Below are 14,946 nucleotides of genomic sequence, written 5' to 3'. Positions count from 1 at the left end.
TATTTATTTATAATTGTTGCATAAAATTAACTTTTAAAATTAAAAATAAAATTTTGAACAAATAGACCTTAATAAGAATGCAATTTTTTTTTATGAATTTGATCTAAAATTTGAGACACATAATAAGAAAGAAAGAATAAATATATTTGAGTAAATAAACATGGAAAATAAATAAATTTATTTATTTATTAATTTATCTTAGAAAAATATCTATAATTATTTATTTATTAAGATATCAACGGGGTTATTATTAACCTTATGAAGGTAAGGTGTTAGGAGGTTTGATTTCGTATTTTGTTAAATCGTTTTTTAAGCAGCCACACTTGGTAGAAGCCTTTTTTTTATTAGCATCACATTCAATTTTGAGTGCTTCTTTTTATTTAACTATTGTTTGTATTTCCTTTTCAAGCTATATTTATAATAAAATTAATTAAAATTTAAAAACAAAAAAAATAAATATTATTTATTTACTGCTGGAATCTTTTGGGATTGTATTTTTTTAATGTTGTTGGTTATTTCATTTATATCTGTGCTTATTTTATTAATATTCTAAATATGCTCATTAGTTTCTTTTTCTCCTTTCGAAATTAAATCTTTGATTCTTTGTATTTCTTTATTTTCTTTATCAATATCATTTTTGTGCATTATTTCTAATTCCTAAATTTCTTTGTTGACAGAGTCAATTAAAGCATTTTGTATTATACCTGCTATTTTTCCTACTAACTTGTATTATTCACCTTAACCAAGCAATTTTGTATTGAAAAATTATAATTGTTCTGTGAATTTTTTTTCTATTTCCTTAACATCATTAGTGCTGAATTTCTAATTAGATTTAGGGTTTTACATTATTTTTTGATTAAATTCTTAGACAGTTTAATCCATCATTTCTCCAGAAACATCGCTATTAACTTGTATAAGTTTTCTTTCTTTCTCCTATATAACTTCAAGTAATTATCTATAATGTTTATCAAACTTCTCCTCTGCTTCAGGTGAATCATGGGCTCTTAAGTTGTAGAATCTATGTATGTTTTTTAGATTAATTTAGAATATAATTCTTTAAAATATAATTTATTTATTTATTACCTTTCAGTTGCATTTTCTCTAGCTATAAGTAAAGAACGCTAAAGTTCTTCGATAGATTTAAATTCAATGTCTTAAAATTATTCTCCTAGAATTTAGAAGTACAACTCAACACATTAATTATATTCATGAATAAATTCGTTGTCAAGTAAGACACTAAAAGCCTTTTGAATATCAAGTTTTTTCTTGTCTTTAATATCTTCCAAGAAGCTGTTTATGAATGACAAAAACATAGTAGCATTAAAAAAGACACCATTATATTCTTTGACATTAGTACTACTAAGGAGTGTCTTTCTTAAGAAATATAAATCTCTAACAAACTCTTCATTAAGCTGTTCTTGTTCCAAATTTTCAAGTTAGCTTATCATTTATTAATCATCAACAGGATAATTTACAGCTATCAATTTTCTTGATTTGAAGTATTTTAAAATTCTTTGTCTAGTCTTTTTTTATATTTAAGATCATATTAAAAAATAACTTAAATAAAAAAATTCTTTCATATAAAATTAATTACTTTTTTTTATTCCTTTGTTGCCTTTAAATAAGTGATTTCATCAAATAAAAAGTCATCAAAATATTTTAGTTAAGATGATTATTATTTTAATTAATTAAACGAAAAATCTCTAAGAGTAAGAATCATTGATGGGAAAAAGTTGATTGCAGTTGAAACTTCATGTTCATTTTCCATTTTAATAATATCTCTTATTTTGAGAAGAGGATTGAAGCAGAGCAGTGACTCTTCTTTCAATTATCCAACTGTATTATTAATAGAAGCACTTGAAATGAGCATAGTAATATAATATAGCTCGAGCTAGTCACGTCTTTCAAGGTCTAAACATGTATCTTTTATTTTAATTTTAAATTAATACAATTATATAAAATAAATAAATAAATACCTATGAAAAATATCCATGAACTGTTTAAAGTATTATAAAGGGGCTATGACCATATAATAACTCCTTCTTCTTGTCTAAGCTAAATTATTCAAAATTTGATTAAAATGGAAAAATAAATCAATAAATAAATCAACAAAGGTTTGTTTATACTTTTTGATAATTAGGATTATTTGAAGCTTCTATTATTTAGTTCATCAAAAATGTCTTTCCAGTTTTTTTCAATCCGGTAATAGAGACAAAAGTAACATGACCCGAGCAGTTTGAAATAACCTTTTTGGATATTGACAATTATTATATAATAAATATGATTTGAATGGATTTTTAATTTACTTCAATAGCTTCGTCTGATATTTCATATTCTAAGTATTAATTTGACTAGAAAAATTTAACAGGACGACCTTCGTCTAGTCTGAATTAAACTTCGGGACCTTTCTTCTCATAATGAGCAAGTCCTTTGTTGGGAGAGTAGATTTTTGCCTTTTCATCGAGAGTTGAAATTTTGATGAAATCTGCACGATTATTAATATTTGATTGAAGATTTAAATTCTATGTCTGCTATATTTAATCTTGCATTTGGTCCATTTACTATTATCCATTTGCATTGTCGAAAATGTTATAGTTAGAATTAATTTTGCTTGTTTTCAATTGTTAATTTTGCAACTAAATAAGTTTTCTCTCAAAACCTATTGCGTACGAATTCATAAGACCTTTTTTATGTGATTCTTACACGCTAATTTCGTCTTATGATTATTCCATTTCCATTAATTCTAAATCTTCGGGTCTTATTCCCTAATTAGCCTATTGATGGTTATAGTTATTTTCTTCACGATAGCTTCTATTCCCAGTAATATCATTCTATTTCATATCAAAAAATGAATTAATTTAGATTTTTTAAAGCTATTTTCAAGTTTTAGCTAATTTTAAAATAAAAACATATTTTATTATTGACATTCATAGAAAATCTTTATTAATCCTTAAAAAATGAATAATAATATCATGTTTTTGCTTAATTTAGATATAATTTGTTTCATTATTTGCAATATGTCTTAATCACTTTTCAAGAATTCTATTTAATATATAATCTAGCTAGCTAGTTAGCTTTTAGTCCTACTTTGCAGAGCCACATAATTTTGTAAATATATTTTATTTACCTGCTCGTATGAATTGTCATTAGAATCTAAAAATCTAGGTCTGCCATCAGGACCTGTTTTAAATTAACCTAATTCAGTCATAATAATAATTTAATTTATTGTTGTATAATTAGTTATTTTATTTCGTTTTAAATTCAAAATATTTCTTTATCCAGATATTGATTTATTTATTGATTAATTGATTGACTGAATCAGCTCTTTATTTCAAATAAATCACTATTGAAAATTTTTATTTAACAATTTATTATTTTTGAGTATCTTTACTAACTATTTATTATTTCATTCATTTTTTTAATCTTTTCATATCTAACAACAAAAATTTAACAAGTAAAAATGAATGAAAGAATTATCAAAATTTTGAAGTAGAAGAGATAGCTTCACATTCATACAAACATAAGTATATATAAAATATTACATTCAATCAATATATCCATTTAAATTTTTAACAATTAATTCCTTTTTAAATAAAATTTAACTCCTCATTAGCAATTTCTATAATATTTTACTAAAAATTATTTCTAATCTTATTTAAAATAGTTTTTATAAAATTAATCAAAATAATCATTAAAAAAAAGAAGTTCAAATAATTTATTGTTATAATTTTACTTGTATTTAAAAAATATAAAAGATAAAGATAAACGATAAAGTATTATTGATTGATTAACTGTTTAAAATAAAATTGTTAAAAAATAATTTATAAATTTTTCCTCATAACAATATTAACAAAAAAAGATATTAAAAGTGTAATTTAAGAAAAAAAAATAGATAAAAAAAGATGTAAATGTATTATTGATTGATTAAATGTGTAAAAATAAAATTATTTAAAAATAATTTATAAATTTTTCCTCATAAAAAGATTAACACAAAAAAGATATTGAAATGGTAATTTAAGATAAAAAAAGATGATAATGTTATTATTTATTGATTGATTAAATAATATGTAAAATAAAATTATTTTAAAAAAATTAATATATTTTGTTTCTCTTCATAATAAGATTAATACAAAAAAGATATTAAAAGGGTGTAATTTAAGAAATAAAACAGATAACAAAAAATGATAATGTATTATTTATTTATTGATTAAACAAGTAAAATATAATAAATTGTTTAAAAACAATTTATAAATTTTGTTTTACTGATAACAAAATTAATAAAGAAAAACATTAAAAGAGTAATTTAAAATGTAAAAAAGATAAAAATAAATGAGAATATATTATTTTTTTATTGATTAAACAATTAAAATAAAAGAAATTGCTTAAAAACAATTTATAAGTATTATTTTACTCATAGCAAAATTAATAAAGAAAAGCATTAAAAAATATAATTGATTAACTTTGTTAAATAAAATTATTAAAATCAATTTATAAATTTATGTTTTTATCAGAAATTTATTTTAAAAAAATATTAAATGAGTAATTTAGGAAATAAAAAAGATAAAAATAAACGATAATATAAATTTTTATTGATTGATGGATTTATTAATTGACTATTTAAAATAAAGTTATTTAAAAACAATTTATAAATTTTGTTCCTCCTCTTTACAAAATTAATATAAAAAAATATTAAAAGAGTATTTTGAATATTTTATATTTAAATATTTGTTTGTATTATTTAAAAATTATTTAGAATAATTTATTCAAGCAAAGTAGTTATGTGGTCTAGATATTTCTTCAAGTCTAATTATTAAGTCTTCAGGTAGTTTTAGCTTACTTTCTACTTTGTTGTGTAAAGCATTTCTTAAGAAAGCAGCTCCAAATTCTTTGAGAAGAGTCAATGTATCTGGTGATATGTTTTTATTTTTAAGAATTGTCCTAATAGCATTTTCAGTCCATTCCTTAATTTCATGTGGATAAGAAAGTAATACACTCATTAGACAATAAACTGCTATGATTTTTTAGTTCTTGTCTTCGCTTACTGCCATTTTTTACATTCTTTCTACAAATCCTCCTACTTACTCTACAGGTAGAGTTTTGATAACTAAGGAAAGTACCTTTTAAGCAATAGATTTGTTCTGCTTTTGCTCGTCGTTCATAAGTTCCAAAAGAGGGTCAATATAGTTAAAATCGCCAATTCTATACAAGTTGAAAAAGGCAATAAACTGTTGAATATTAATTTAAGATTAAATATTATCAAGAGGGATGAAAATAAATAATTACCTGATTGAATAGAAGAGCTCTCTAACGAATTCTCCAGTTAGTGTTTTTAAAGTTTTTGTAGCATAATTCTAGCAATTCTAATACTGTTTCTTTGTTATAAAGTGGAATCGATAGGAAGATCAAATTAGACCAAAATTCTTAAACAAGTTAGGCATCAGCAATATCTTCTTCCTAAATAAAAGAATAAAAAGACATTAAAATAATTTTTTTTAATGAGCTTTTAATATTATTACTTTGAATTCTATGAAGTAAGGGAAAAGGCTTTTCATTGAATTATAGATTTCTGTTTTGAAGAGATGATCTTCTTTGAAAATCGATGAAAAGACTTTTACAAGACGGTAATATTTCTTCTTCACCTCAGGATCTTCTGAGTTTAATTGGTTTAGAATGAAATCATAAATTTAATTTATTTGAGGATTAATCCTAATAGCTTGGAATGAGTCAATTTTTCTCAACCTTCCTTGTTCTACTAATTAGTCAATATCTTTAATTATGTTGTACTTTTTACAGAAGTTAAAGTCAATCGAAATCTAATGATAACTATATTTATTATGTATAAAAAATATTTAATTTTTTCTTTGAATTTTTAAATGTATTTTAAAATTACGACCAAACAGCGTTGTGAACTAGATTGTATATAGGAAGTTATTGAATAGACAAAGGATTAACAGTTTTTAATTCATTAATTAACCCTTCCAAGATTTCTTAATTTTTTATGTTGAATTTATTTAGTTAGAGGAGCTTTGTATAAAGATAACGTTAGTACTTAGGATCCTACTAATTACCTAGTTTAGGAGATTTATAGATGTCATCAAGAATTCTCTAAGATTCTCTAAAAGATATACTTTCAATCACTGTCTCTAAGTATTTCATGAAATAAGCAAATTATTCTAAGTTAAGTTAGTATGCTCTGTCGATAACTATCTCCATTAAATACTTATAAGTCTCTTCTTTCTCTTATTCAGTAGCGTCTTATTCTATTTAGAAAATACCTAGTAAACAACTGAAAGTGAGTACATTCATGATAGTAGATCCTTCAAGAGTTGAGTAGTCATTCTTATATTTCTCTAAATGAACCTTGGCAACTTCGAAAAATTGCATACCAAGTAAACCAAATATCTTTTTAAGAAGTTTCATATGGAAAAATGATGGCCCATCGCTAAAGAAATTCTTTTTCTTGAAATTCTAAAGTTAAATAATTAAATAATTATTAAAATATATTTTTAGCAAACAAAGAAATCAAATTTACCTTCACAAATTCTTATTAGAATATCAAATCTGCAGTGTTGAAAATATTTTTAGGCTTTAGAGATTATTCAGCCATAGTATGTGTCGTAATATCATTCAGAATATGCTCAAGGAAGGTATTCAAAAATTCTTTATCAGAAAATTTTTAGTAAAAAATAATATCCTTCTTATGTTCTAAATATCTATTTTAATATTAATTAAAATTAAATAAGTAATCAAATTTAATTAAATTTTTTTTGCATATAAAATTGTTATTAAAGACTTTATTTTTTTGAATAATAATTGAAATTATCAATTATTATATTTTTATTAAATCTATATTTCATTATTATTTTAAATTTCTAATTCTGTAATAAAGAGTTTATTTGGTTTCCATTTATTAATAATTTAATATTTATTTTAATTTTAAATTTCTAGTTCTAAAATTAAGTTTTTATTTGGTTTTGATATTGTAATAATTAAACATTTGTTTTAATTTTAGTTCTAAAATTAAATTTTTATTTAAATTTGATATTGTAATAATTAATGAAATTTTCTTATGAATTTTAAGATTGTAAAAATTAAATGTTTTTTTTCAATTCTAATATTTTAAAAATAAGTTTAAAAGCTAGGTATTAAACAAATTCGCGCAAATTAGAATGAGCCAAATCAACATTATTTTTTTTTGTTTGTTTGTTTTTTTTTAAAGTAAATTTCTAAAAATTTTTCTTTAAATTTATTTTAATATTTTTGTTTATTTGTTGATATAAATAAATTTTATATTATTTAACAAAATTTTTTATTTATATTCATAAAATTATTTTCAATATTAAATTAAGTGCTGGATGAAAAAGATATTTTTCAAAATTTTGTTAATATTTTACGTTGTAGATTTTTTGTAGAGGATAAAGTCTTGATGTCTATTTGTATAGAAATTATCTTCAATATCTTCCTTTTTAAACAAGAAATATGCACTTAATTCTTCAAGAGGCTTATTTTAATCTTTAACATAATCGTCTTCGATTGTAATTTTTTCTTCCCTTTTTTTGTACTGGTTTTTGAGTGTACGAATGCACTTAAAAAGCATTGCTCTGCCTATATTACGAGAATGAAGATTGTCATAATTAGTGAAATTAATTGCATTTTCTAATATTTTTTTAAATCTTTCGTCGTTGGCATCTGTAAAGTTTGCAGTTTTCATTGCGATTATGATCATAAAAATCTTTTCTTTGGAGAAGACAGTAGGGTCTTCTAGATTTAACAAGCATCTATCATAGAGCTACTTAATCAGTGCCTTTATTTAAAGCATCTTTTGCTCTCCTTATAATTAGTGAGTTCTTTCTTTATCTAATTTTTTATTAAAATTATTTTTATTTATCCACAAATAAAAAAAATCATAAAAATTACTGTCTTGCTATAGAATTTCCTAGAGAACCTAGCTTTTTTCCTTGTAAATTCCCAGCTTTTAAATTGGTTAATTGTAAGCGATATCCAACTTTTTGAGTTTAGTTACTAAGTGCATTAGTTAATTTAATGGAATATCAATTATCTTATCTTTTAAGTCTTTAGATAAAAAGATATTGTAAGATTCTACAATTGACATCAAAGTATCCACTACGAAAGCATAATCTTAATCGAATTTCTTTGCAACAAAATTCAAAACTATTAACGAAGAAATAGTTCTGTCCTAATATGTGCTAAGCATAGGAACTAGCTTTGGATCCTTTTCTTTGCATTCTTCAATTACTTTAGGGAAGAAATCATTGCTCTTTTTGCTCAATTTGGCCTGTAAGAATCTAAATAATTCAAAATTAATTAATTTTATTAAAATAAATCTTTATTACGAGCAGAATGTTTTCAAGCTTTGAATATAATAACTTTTATTTTTGAGCAGATCAGCCATCATCAAATAGCTATTGATAGATTTTTCACTAATCTATTTGATAAAAGTAAATGAGTATTAGATAAAATCAATATAAAAGATTACCTTTTAGTAAGGGTGGAGTATCAAAAATAGAAGTGGCTTAAGCAATTTGGAATGTTTGTCATTCAATTTAGTGTCAAAAGTATATAAAATAACTTTAGTGTTGAATTGTGTTGTAACTGAAGTAACTTCTACAAATCTTGGATATCCTTGATATGATCTATAAGGATTTGAATTTTAATTCTTTAATTCTTTGAGCTTATTTTTGATACCATTAATGTAACCAGTTTAGTCATCATTTCCTAAAATAAATAATATCAGAGATAGATAAACTTAAGCAACATTGCTGTCGTAAAATAGATTATTTTTTATCATGAAATTGATCATATTTTCACTAAAATCTATCATTTCACTATTTATATTATCATACTCAGGAAGACAGAATGTAGAACTAAATTTTTTGTATATTCCATCTTATTCATCAATTCCCCATTTTAGTCTTGTAGCTATTGAGCTATAAAGATGGAAAAGCAACATGATAGACCTTTTATTAAAATTTTTGTTAACTAAAAATGTTTTAATGAGATAATTAATTATATTTACCTCTATAATTCTGTTTTAAGACTTCTGGGAGCATCATCTGGAGCATGCATAGTTGCGTCGAGTATCTATGTGAAATTATTGTCAACATCAATAGGTTCTAAATTCTTGAAATGATTGTTATTGAAATGATTTAGAATAGGATTATATATTCTAAAGAATAACTCCTTTGAGTATTCAACCTCAACAGCAGTAGGTTCGTGCCATTTCATACTGAATTTCTTCTTACTGCTCTAGCCAATGTATCTATGGTACATTTCCTTAAAATTAAGATCATCTTCAATTTCATTTTCGCTCCAAATAAACATTTCTAAATAATTAACGATTTTATTAGTAAGAAAATTAGCATTTTATGACAAAAAAAATTATATCTGGAAAAATTTATTATTGAAAATTACCTGAAGGGTAAAAAGTAATAAGAGAATGGAATATTTTTTAAAGCAACTGGCAAGCCTTTTTAGAAAATTCGGTTTCTGTATGAACAAAGCAAAGGAAAATAATTGTTTCGATTTCTGTTTTGTATTTTAAGATCTCTTATCTGCCAAAGAATATGGTATCTTCAAGCAAGTTTAGATACCAGAATAGTGAATTAGAGTTTATACTCTCGATTTGATAAGAGAGAATATGGTCCTTGTTTGGCTATTGCTATAATAAATAGTAAAGAGGCTGCTTTTCTATTTCTGTCAAATCAGGATTTTCTCTCTTTATCAAGATGTGATCAAATAAGTAAGGAATCATGCTTTATAAAACTAATTAAGGATCACGTAAAGTGAATGAGTGTATTAAGTAGCTATAAAATTTAGATGCATGAAGCTGTTATCTATCTGTGATGCATTAGAATGCATGAGACCACAACTTTATTTAATTAATTTTTAAGATAAAAAAATATTAATTTATATAAAAAATGTTTTAATTTTTTAAAAACTCAATTTAAAAATTTCTTCAAAATTAAGAAATTTTATTAAAAATTTTAATTTGAAAAATAACATTTTAAGAATTATTTATTAAAAATATTCATTTCAAATTAGGTTTTGAAAAAGCAAAAAGGATTTAGCATAATTTGTGAAAATCGAATGAATTACTTGCTTAAATAGCTTTTTAGATGTTGAAAACGCTATTGATGTGAAGAAATTTAGAACAGATATCACAGCTGCTCTAAATCCTCTAGTATTTTTAGATCTGGGCATGTCAATATGCTCAAAGATGCTTAAGAACTTTTAGAATATGTTATAGGTAACATCATGGAGCTACTCATAAAATGTTATCATGTTTATTTCTTCATCCTTTGATTTATTTAATAATTTATTATATGATTTTGTTTAGATTATAATGTTTTTTATGTTTACTTTGTTTAAATCTTGATAGAAATCGCTATATGATTTTCCAGGGTTTTTTTCCATGTAGGCTTCTTGCAAATCATCTACGTTGTAAATAGGAACAACTTGGAAAATCTAATCGAATAACCTATTAAAATTTCATTAATGAATAAATTACCCAATAAATTAAATTAAATTTGTTTTATTACTTCCACATTTTTACTGATAACTAGAAATTGCTGGTGTTGAAAATATCAAGGACTTTCTTCATTAGAGTTGGGATTTGATAGAGACCTTACTTGTAGTTAGTTCTGTCTACCATAGGGATAATTATTGAAGTTAAAACACTGATTGCAGTTGAGTAATTCATATCAGGTTTTTCGAAAGCCTCATAAATATTGTCCAAGATGATTGGAATGAATTTGCTAGGATTAAAATAACACAAATCTTTGCAAATTTAAGGGAGAATGTTGCCACTCTGGTCGTTTATTCCCAATATGTTAATTAAATTAGCTTCAATAATAGATTCAAACTACTATTTGCAAGCATTATCGAAGGCAAATTACTTTTTTACACTATTTTAATTTTAAATAATTTGTTCAAATCTATTTTGCCTAAATTTACTTTTTAATTTTTTTACTTCAACTTTTCAATAACTGTTTGTAGCTTTTTTTGATATTTTTCTACTTCTTCTGCTTGCTCATTTTAAGCTTTTTCAGAGAACTCGTTTACAAACTTATCGAATTTTTCTTGCTCATCATCTGAATCTTCGTTTTCATCTTCATCATCTACTTCATCCTCTTCAACTCTAGCTTGAATATTTTGCATTTGAGGATTATCATTTCCTTCGTAATCCATAGCCTATGACTTAAACTAGTCCATACCCTTTTCCATTTACATGTTTCCACCTTCATCTTCATTTAACAACTCAGTATCTATATTTTGATCTTTCAATTCATCTTGCTCATCTCCAGGTAGTCCTTGCTAAGAAACTAGCTACTCGTCTTACTTTTAAGCAGCATTTAAAATCTTAATCTTTCTTTCTAATTTGGCCTTTTATTTCTCTAAGTTATTGATTTATTTTTGCTACTCGCCGTGAGTCCATATGAAAGTTGATACAAATTATTAGAATTGCTAAAAGAGGAATTTAATTGTCGGAGTATTATCGTAATTAGGATGTAAATATTGCTTTATCAGATTGAAAAGTCTATGAATATTTTTCCATATTTTTTCATGCTTTTCCTTTTCAGTCTCAGGTGCTATCAAAGCTATCAAAAGACTCATAATCAAAGTCTATGGATTGTATATAGAAAGATAGTACAATTTTTACTAAGGCTAATAGTAAGTAAAACCTAAAGGCATTCTTTGTATATAGTATCTAGAGATAAATGTGAAAATTTAATCATACTAATTCTCCCAATCTAGCTATGGATGAGCTCTTTTTATAAATTTATTGTTTTCATTAATAAAATATTGCTAAATTAATTCATTAATTCTTTATTTTTTTATTGTATTGGTCAAAGCTAATTATTATTGATTTAAAAAATAAAAAAATTTGATCTTTTCTTTTTTTGTTTGTTTGTTTTGTTATCTCCTTATGGAGATTTATTCACTCAATGATTGGAAAAATAAATTAAAAATTGTTTGCTTTTAGAAATAACGTACTTTGCTAAATTATAGAGGATGGTGAGCATAACTAATCTGTTTCTGATAGGCTAATCGTAACTTAATTAGAGAGTGAACTCTTAGAATATTTACTAATATAATTCTTTAGGAGTATTCCTAGATATTTTTAAAAAGTATCTCACTAAAAGCAACGAGAGTTATCCGCTATTTGATAATCGCTTTAATTTATTTATTTTTAAAAAATAAAATTGGTTAATAAAAGAAAGTTTTTGTTGTTTATTTTTAAATTAAAATCTAGCTTTATTCTTTGCATCTATCTTGTAAAACGCAACAAAAATATTTAAAATAACTGCTATGATTCTAAATAAGTGTTAATTTTTCATGCTAGGAAACATCAAATGCTTATAAACTAGCTATATGATTAAGATGAGGAATAGATGAAGCTTTAGTAGAATAATAAATATTTCTTCTAATACAACATGCTTTAAATTAATTTTCTATTTTACCAGCTTTTTGTACAAGTCGTAAACTTCTTAAATAGAACTATCATCAAATTTTTGGCGAATTTTCTTGATGACTTAGAGGAAGTTGATAGTTTCTGGAAGAACTGCTTCTTGGAGATTTGTGTTCTAAAGATCGTTTTTGAATATCATTTTAAGAACCAAGTTCCAGAAAGGCTACCAATTGAGTGTAGAATTACTATTGAAAGGATACGCAATAAGAGGTTCTAACTTCATATACTATTCTTCAATAGCCAAATAGAACATTGTTTCTTAAAAGCGCTGTTTTACTTAATTATTTATGCCATAAAGCAATTGCAGTTTAGAACGCTTTCTGCCTAAAGATGTAAATTCATTATTTAAATCTCTCTCATTAAAAATATTTTTGACTTATTCGTCAAACTTCTATGTTAATTCCTCTTTTTCAGAATCAAATAAATCCTTATTATTGCAAGGAAATTAGTTATTGAGATATTTCCTCAAAGAATGCCACTTATTTTAGTTGTTGCTTTAATCCTATTTGCTTACTAAATTTTCATTTTTTTTCTCTTAATCCTGATTTGTTTCTCCTTATTTACCCTTTTCTACTTCCATTTTATTTAAAAATTGATCTATTAATTTTTGCTTGCTTTGTTTGTTGTCTTTCTTCTATTTCTTTTTTAACAATTTTTTGTGTATTTTTAATGCCTGAAATATATTTAAGTAATTATTAAAGATTCTCTATATATTGATTGATTTATTGATATGATATGATATTTGCTAAAATGAGTTATTCTTATTGTTTGTTTTATTCAAAAAATATTTAACTTTATTAATATCTGCCAAATAAATTATTATTTATTTATTGATTCTACGTACTATCTATTAACTATTTAATATCTAATCCAATTCACTTTATTTAATCAATTTATCAGATTTAAAGATCAGATTGGTTGTTTGTTTATTTGTATAATTATTTTTTATCAAACAAATTAAAACCAGATATACCAAATTTATAATCTGTAATAATTAAGTGTTCTCTACTTTTTCATTTACTTAAGTCTATCTATCTAACTAACAACTTAATCTAAATAATTTAAAATTTTTTAGTATTAATTAAAAATTATTTTAAAAATTTTATATTGCCATTTAATTAATTAATTATCTTTCTTTCTTTCTATTCAAAGTTGAGAATAGAATGTAATTTTTATATTCTTCTAATCTTAAATTTTGTTCAGCATTTATTAATTTTAGAAATTATCGAATAGTTCTAGAATTTATATCAAATCAAATTAAAAATATCTTAAAACATAACATTTAAGTTGGATATAACATTCTCAAAACAAAGTAAATTATCTTATTTTATCTATACTTCGTAGTAAAAAATAAAAACAAAATTGAAAATATGGTTTGAGGTATTTATTTTATTATTTTAAACTAAAAAATTTAATAACCAGTGTCGTCATTTTATATGTGAAATAGTTATTTTATTCTTAAAAACGATTTTTTTAAATTCTTAATATTAAATCAAAATAAAATATTGAAATTTTTTAAAAATAAATAAAATACCATCTATATATTGTCATTAATTAATTGAGGTAGTTTTTTAGTAAAAAATAATATGTTTGAATAAGACCTATTACTTTTAGCTACCTCTTTGATTAATAAAAATATTAATTTATTTTTATTGAGATATTAGTATGTATAATAAGCAGTAAAGGCATATTTAAACGGATATTTTAATACAATAGTTTAAAAAGAAAAATTACTTGATTTATAATTTAAAATAAGTTTGTTTTAATTTATATTTGTACCTAAAGCCTTTCTGTTTAGTAATATTTTTGAAAGTTATTTTAATAATTTTAATTATATTATTTGAAATAATGTAATAGTTAAAATTAAATTTTGATTTTATCATATGTATAATAAAAATAAAGTTTATTTGAAGATATTATTGATACTTGCTGCTTACTTATCTTGAAATTTTAACTAAACATTTCAATTAATTTTATGAAACAAATTTTATATTAACTAAATATCGATGAAGTTACTTACATATTTTAGTCATTTTTTTAATATTTCTCTTCAATCATTTGATTCAATTATAATATTCAATTTTATATTATTATTTAAATTTCAAGATAATTAATTTTTTATTATAAAATTACTTCACATGGTTATCTAACTAACTAACTAACTAACTAACTAACTAACTAACTAACTAACTAACTAATCATATATATGATAGACAACAATTTATCAATTCAAAATTACAAAATTTCACCCAATAAAAAAAAACAAAAAATTAATTGTAAAACTAACTAAATTAATTTTGTTTATATTTAACAGAATGAAAATAAAAAATATTGACAAATTTATTATTTATTATAGCTGTATTAAAGTGAAACTAATTTGAATTTAAATATATCTCCTTATAAATACAATCAATATATCAAGGTTTTAAAATTAACAATAAATTAAGTTTATTATA

The 14,946-nt window shown here is 22.9% G+C and overlaps 2 protein-coding genes across 2 annotated transcripts; both read right to left on the bottom strand. All coding sequences in view use genetic code 6, as the record gives it.

The window, feature by feature from the left end:
• Window positions 1-235: 235 nt before the first annotated feature.
• On the bottom strand, window positions 236-3,208 carry TTHERM_00804730 (amine-terminal domain guanylate-binding protein; the record flags this gene model as incomplete). Its single annotated transcript, XM_001012422.3, has 8 exons — window positions 236-409; window positions 472-1,018; window positions 1,084-1,523; window positions 1,595-1,923; window positions 1,977-2,055; window positions 2,127-2,246; window positions 2,307-2,831; window positions 3,128-3,208. 8 exons carry the CDS (start codon window positions 3,206-3,208, stop codon window positions 236-238), a joined length of 2,295 nt encoding a protein of 764 aa, XP_001012422.2.
• A 1,555-nt stretch (window positions 3,209-4,763) lies between these two features.
• TTHERM_00804710 (hypothetical protein) lies at window positions 4,764-13,604 on the bottom strand (the record flags this gene model as incomplete). The annotated part of the gene is made up of 17 exons (XM_001012420.3): window positions 4,764-5,225; window positions 5,284-5,454; window positions 5,517-5,823; window positions 5,891-6,468; window positions 6,533-6,713; window positions 7,395-7,857; window positions 7,918-8,306; window positions 8,355-8,446; window positions 8,498-8,978; window positions 9,038-9,344; window positions 9,433-9,889; window positions 10,117-10,317; window positions 10,381-10,498; window positions 10,560-10,925; window positions 10,991-11,788; window positions 12,016-12,194; window positions 12,483-13,604. The coding sequence occupies 17 exons, from the start codon at window positions 13,602-13,604 to the stop codon at window positions 4,764-4,766; spliced, it is 6,672 nt and encodes a 2,223-aa protein (XP_001012420.2).
• Between the last annotated feature and the right edge of the window lie 1,342 nt (window positions 13,605-14,946).

The sequence above is a fragment of the Tetrahymena thermophila genome, assembly GCF_000189635.1.
Source record: "Tetrahymena thermophila SB210 genomic scaffold scf_8254712, whole genome shotgun sequence".
NCBI lineage: Eukaryota > Ciliophora > Oligohymenophorea > Hymenostomatida > Tetrahymenidae > Tetrahymena > Tetrahymena thermophila.
Note: the sequence above shows the minus strand (reverse complement) of the source record. Positions and strands in the feature narration are given on the sequence as shown.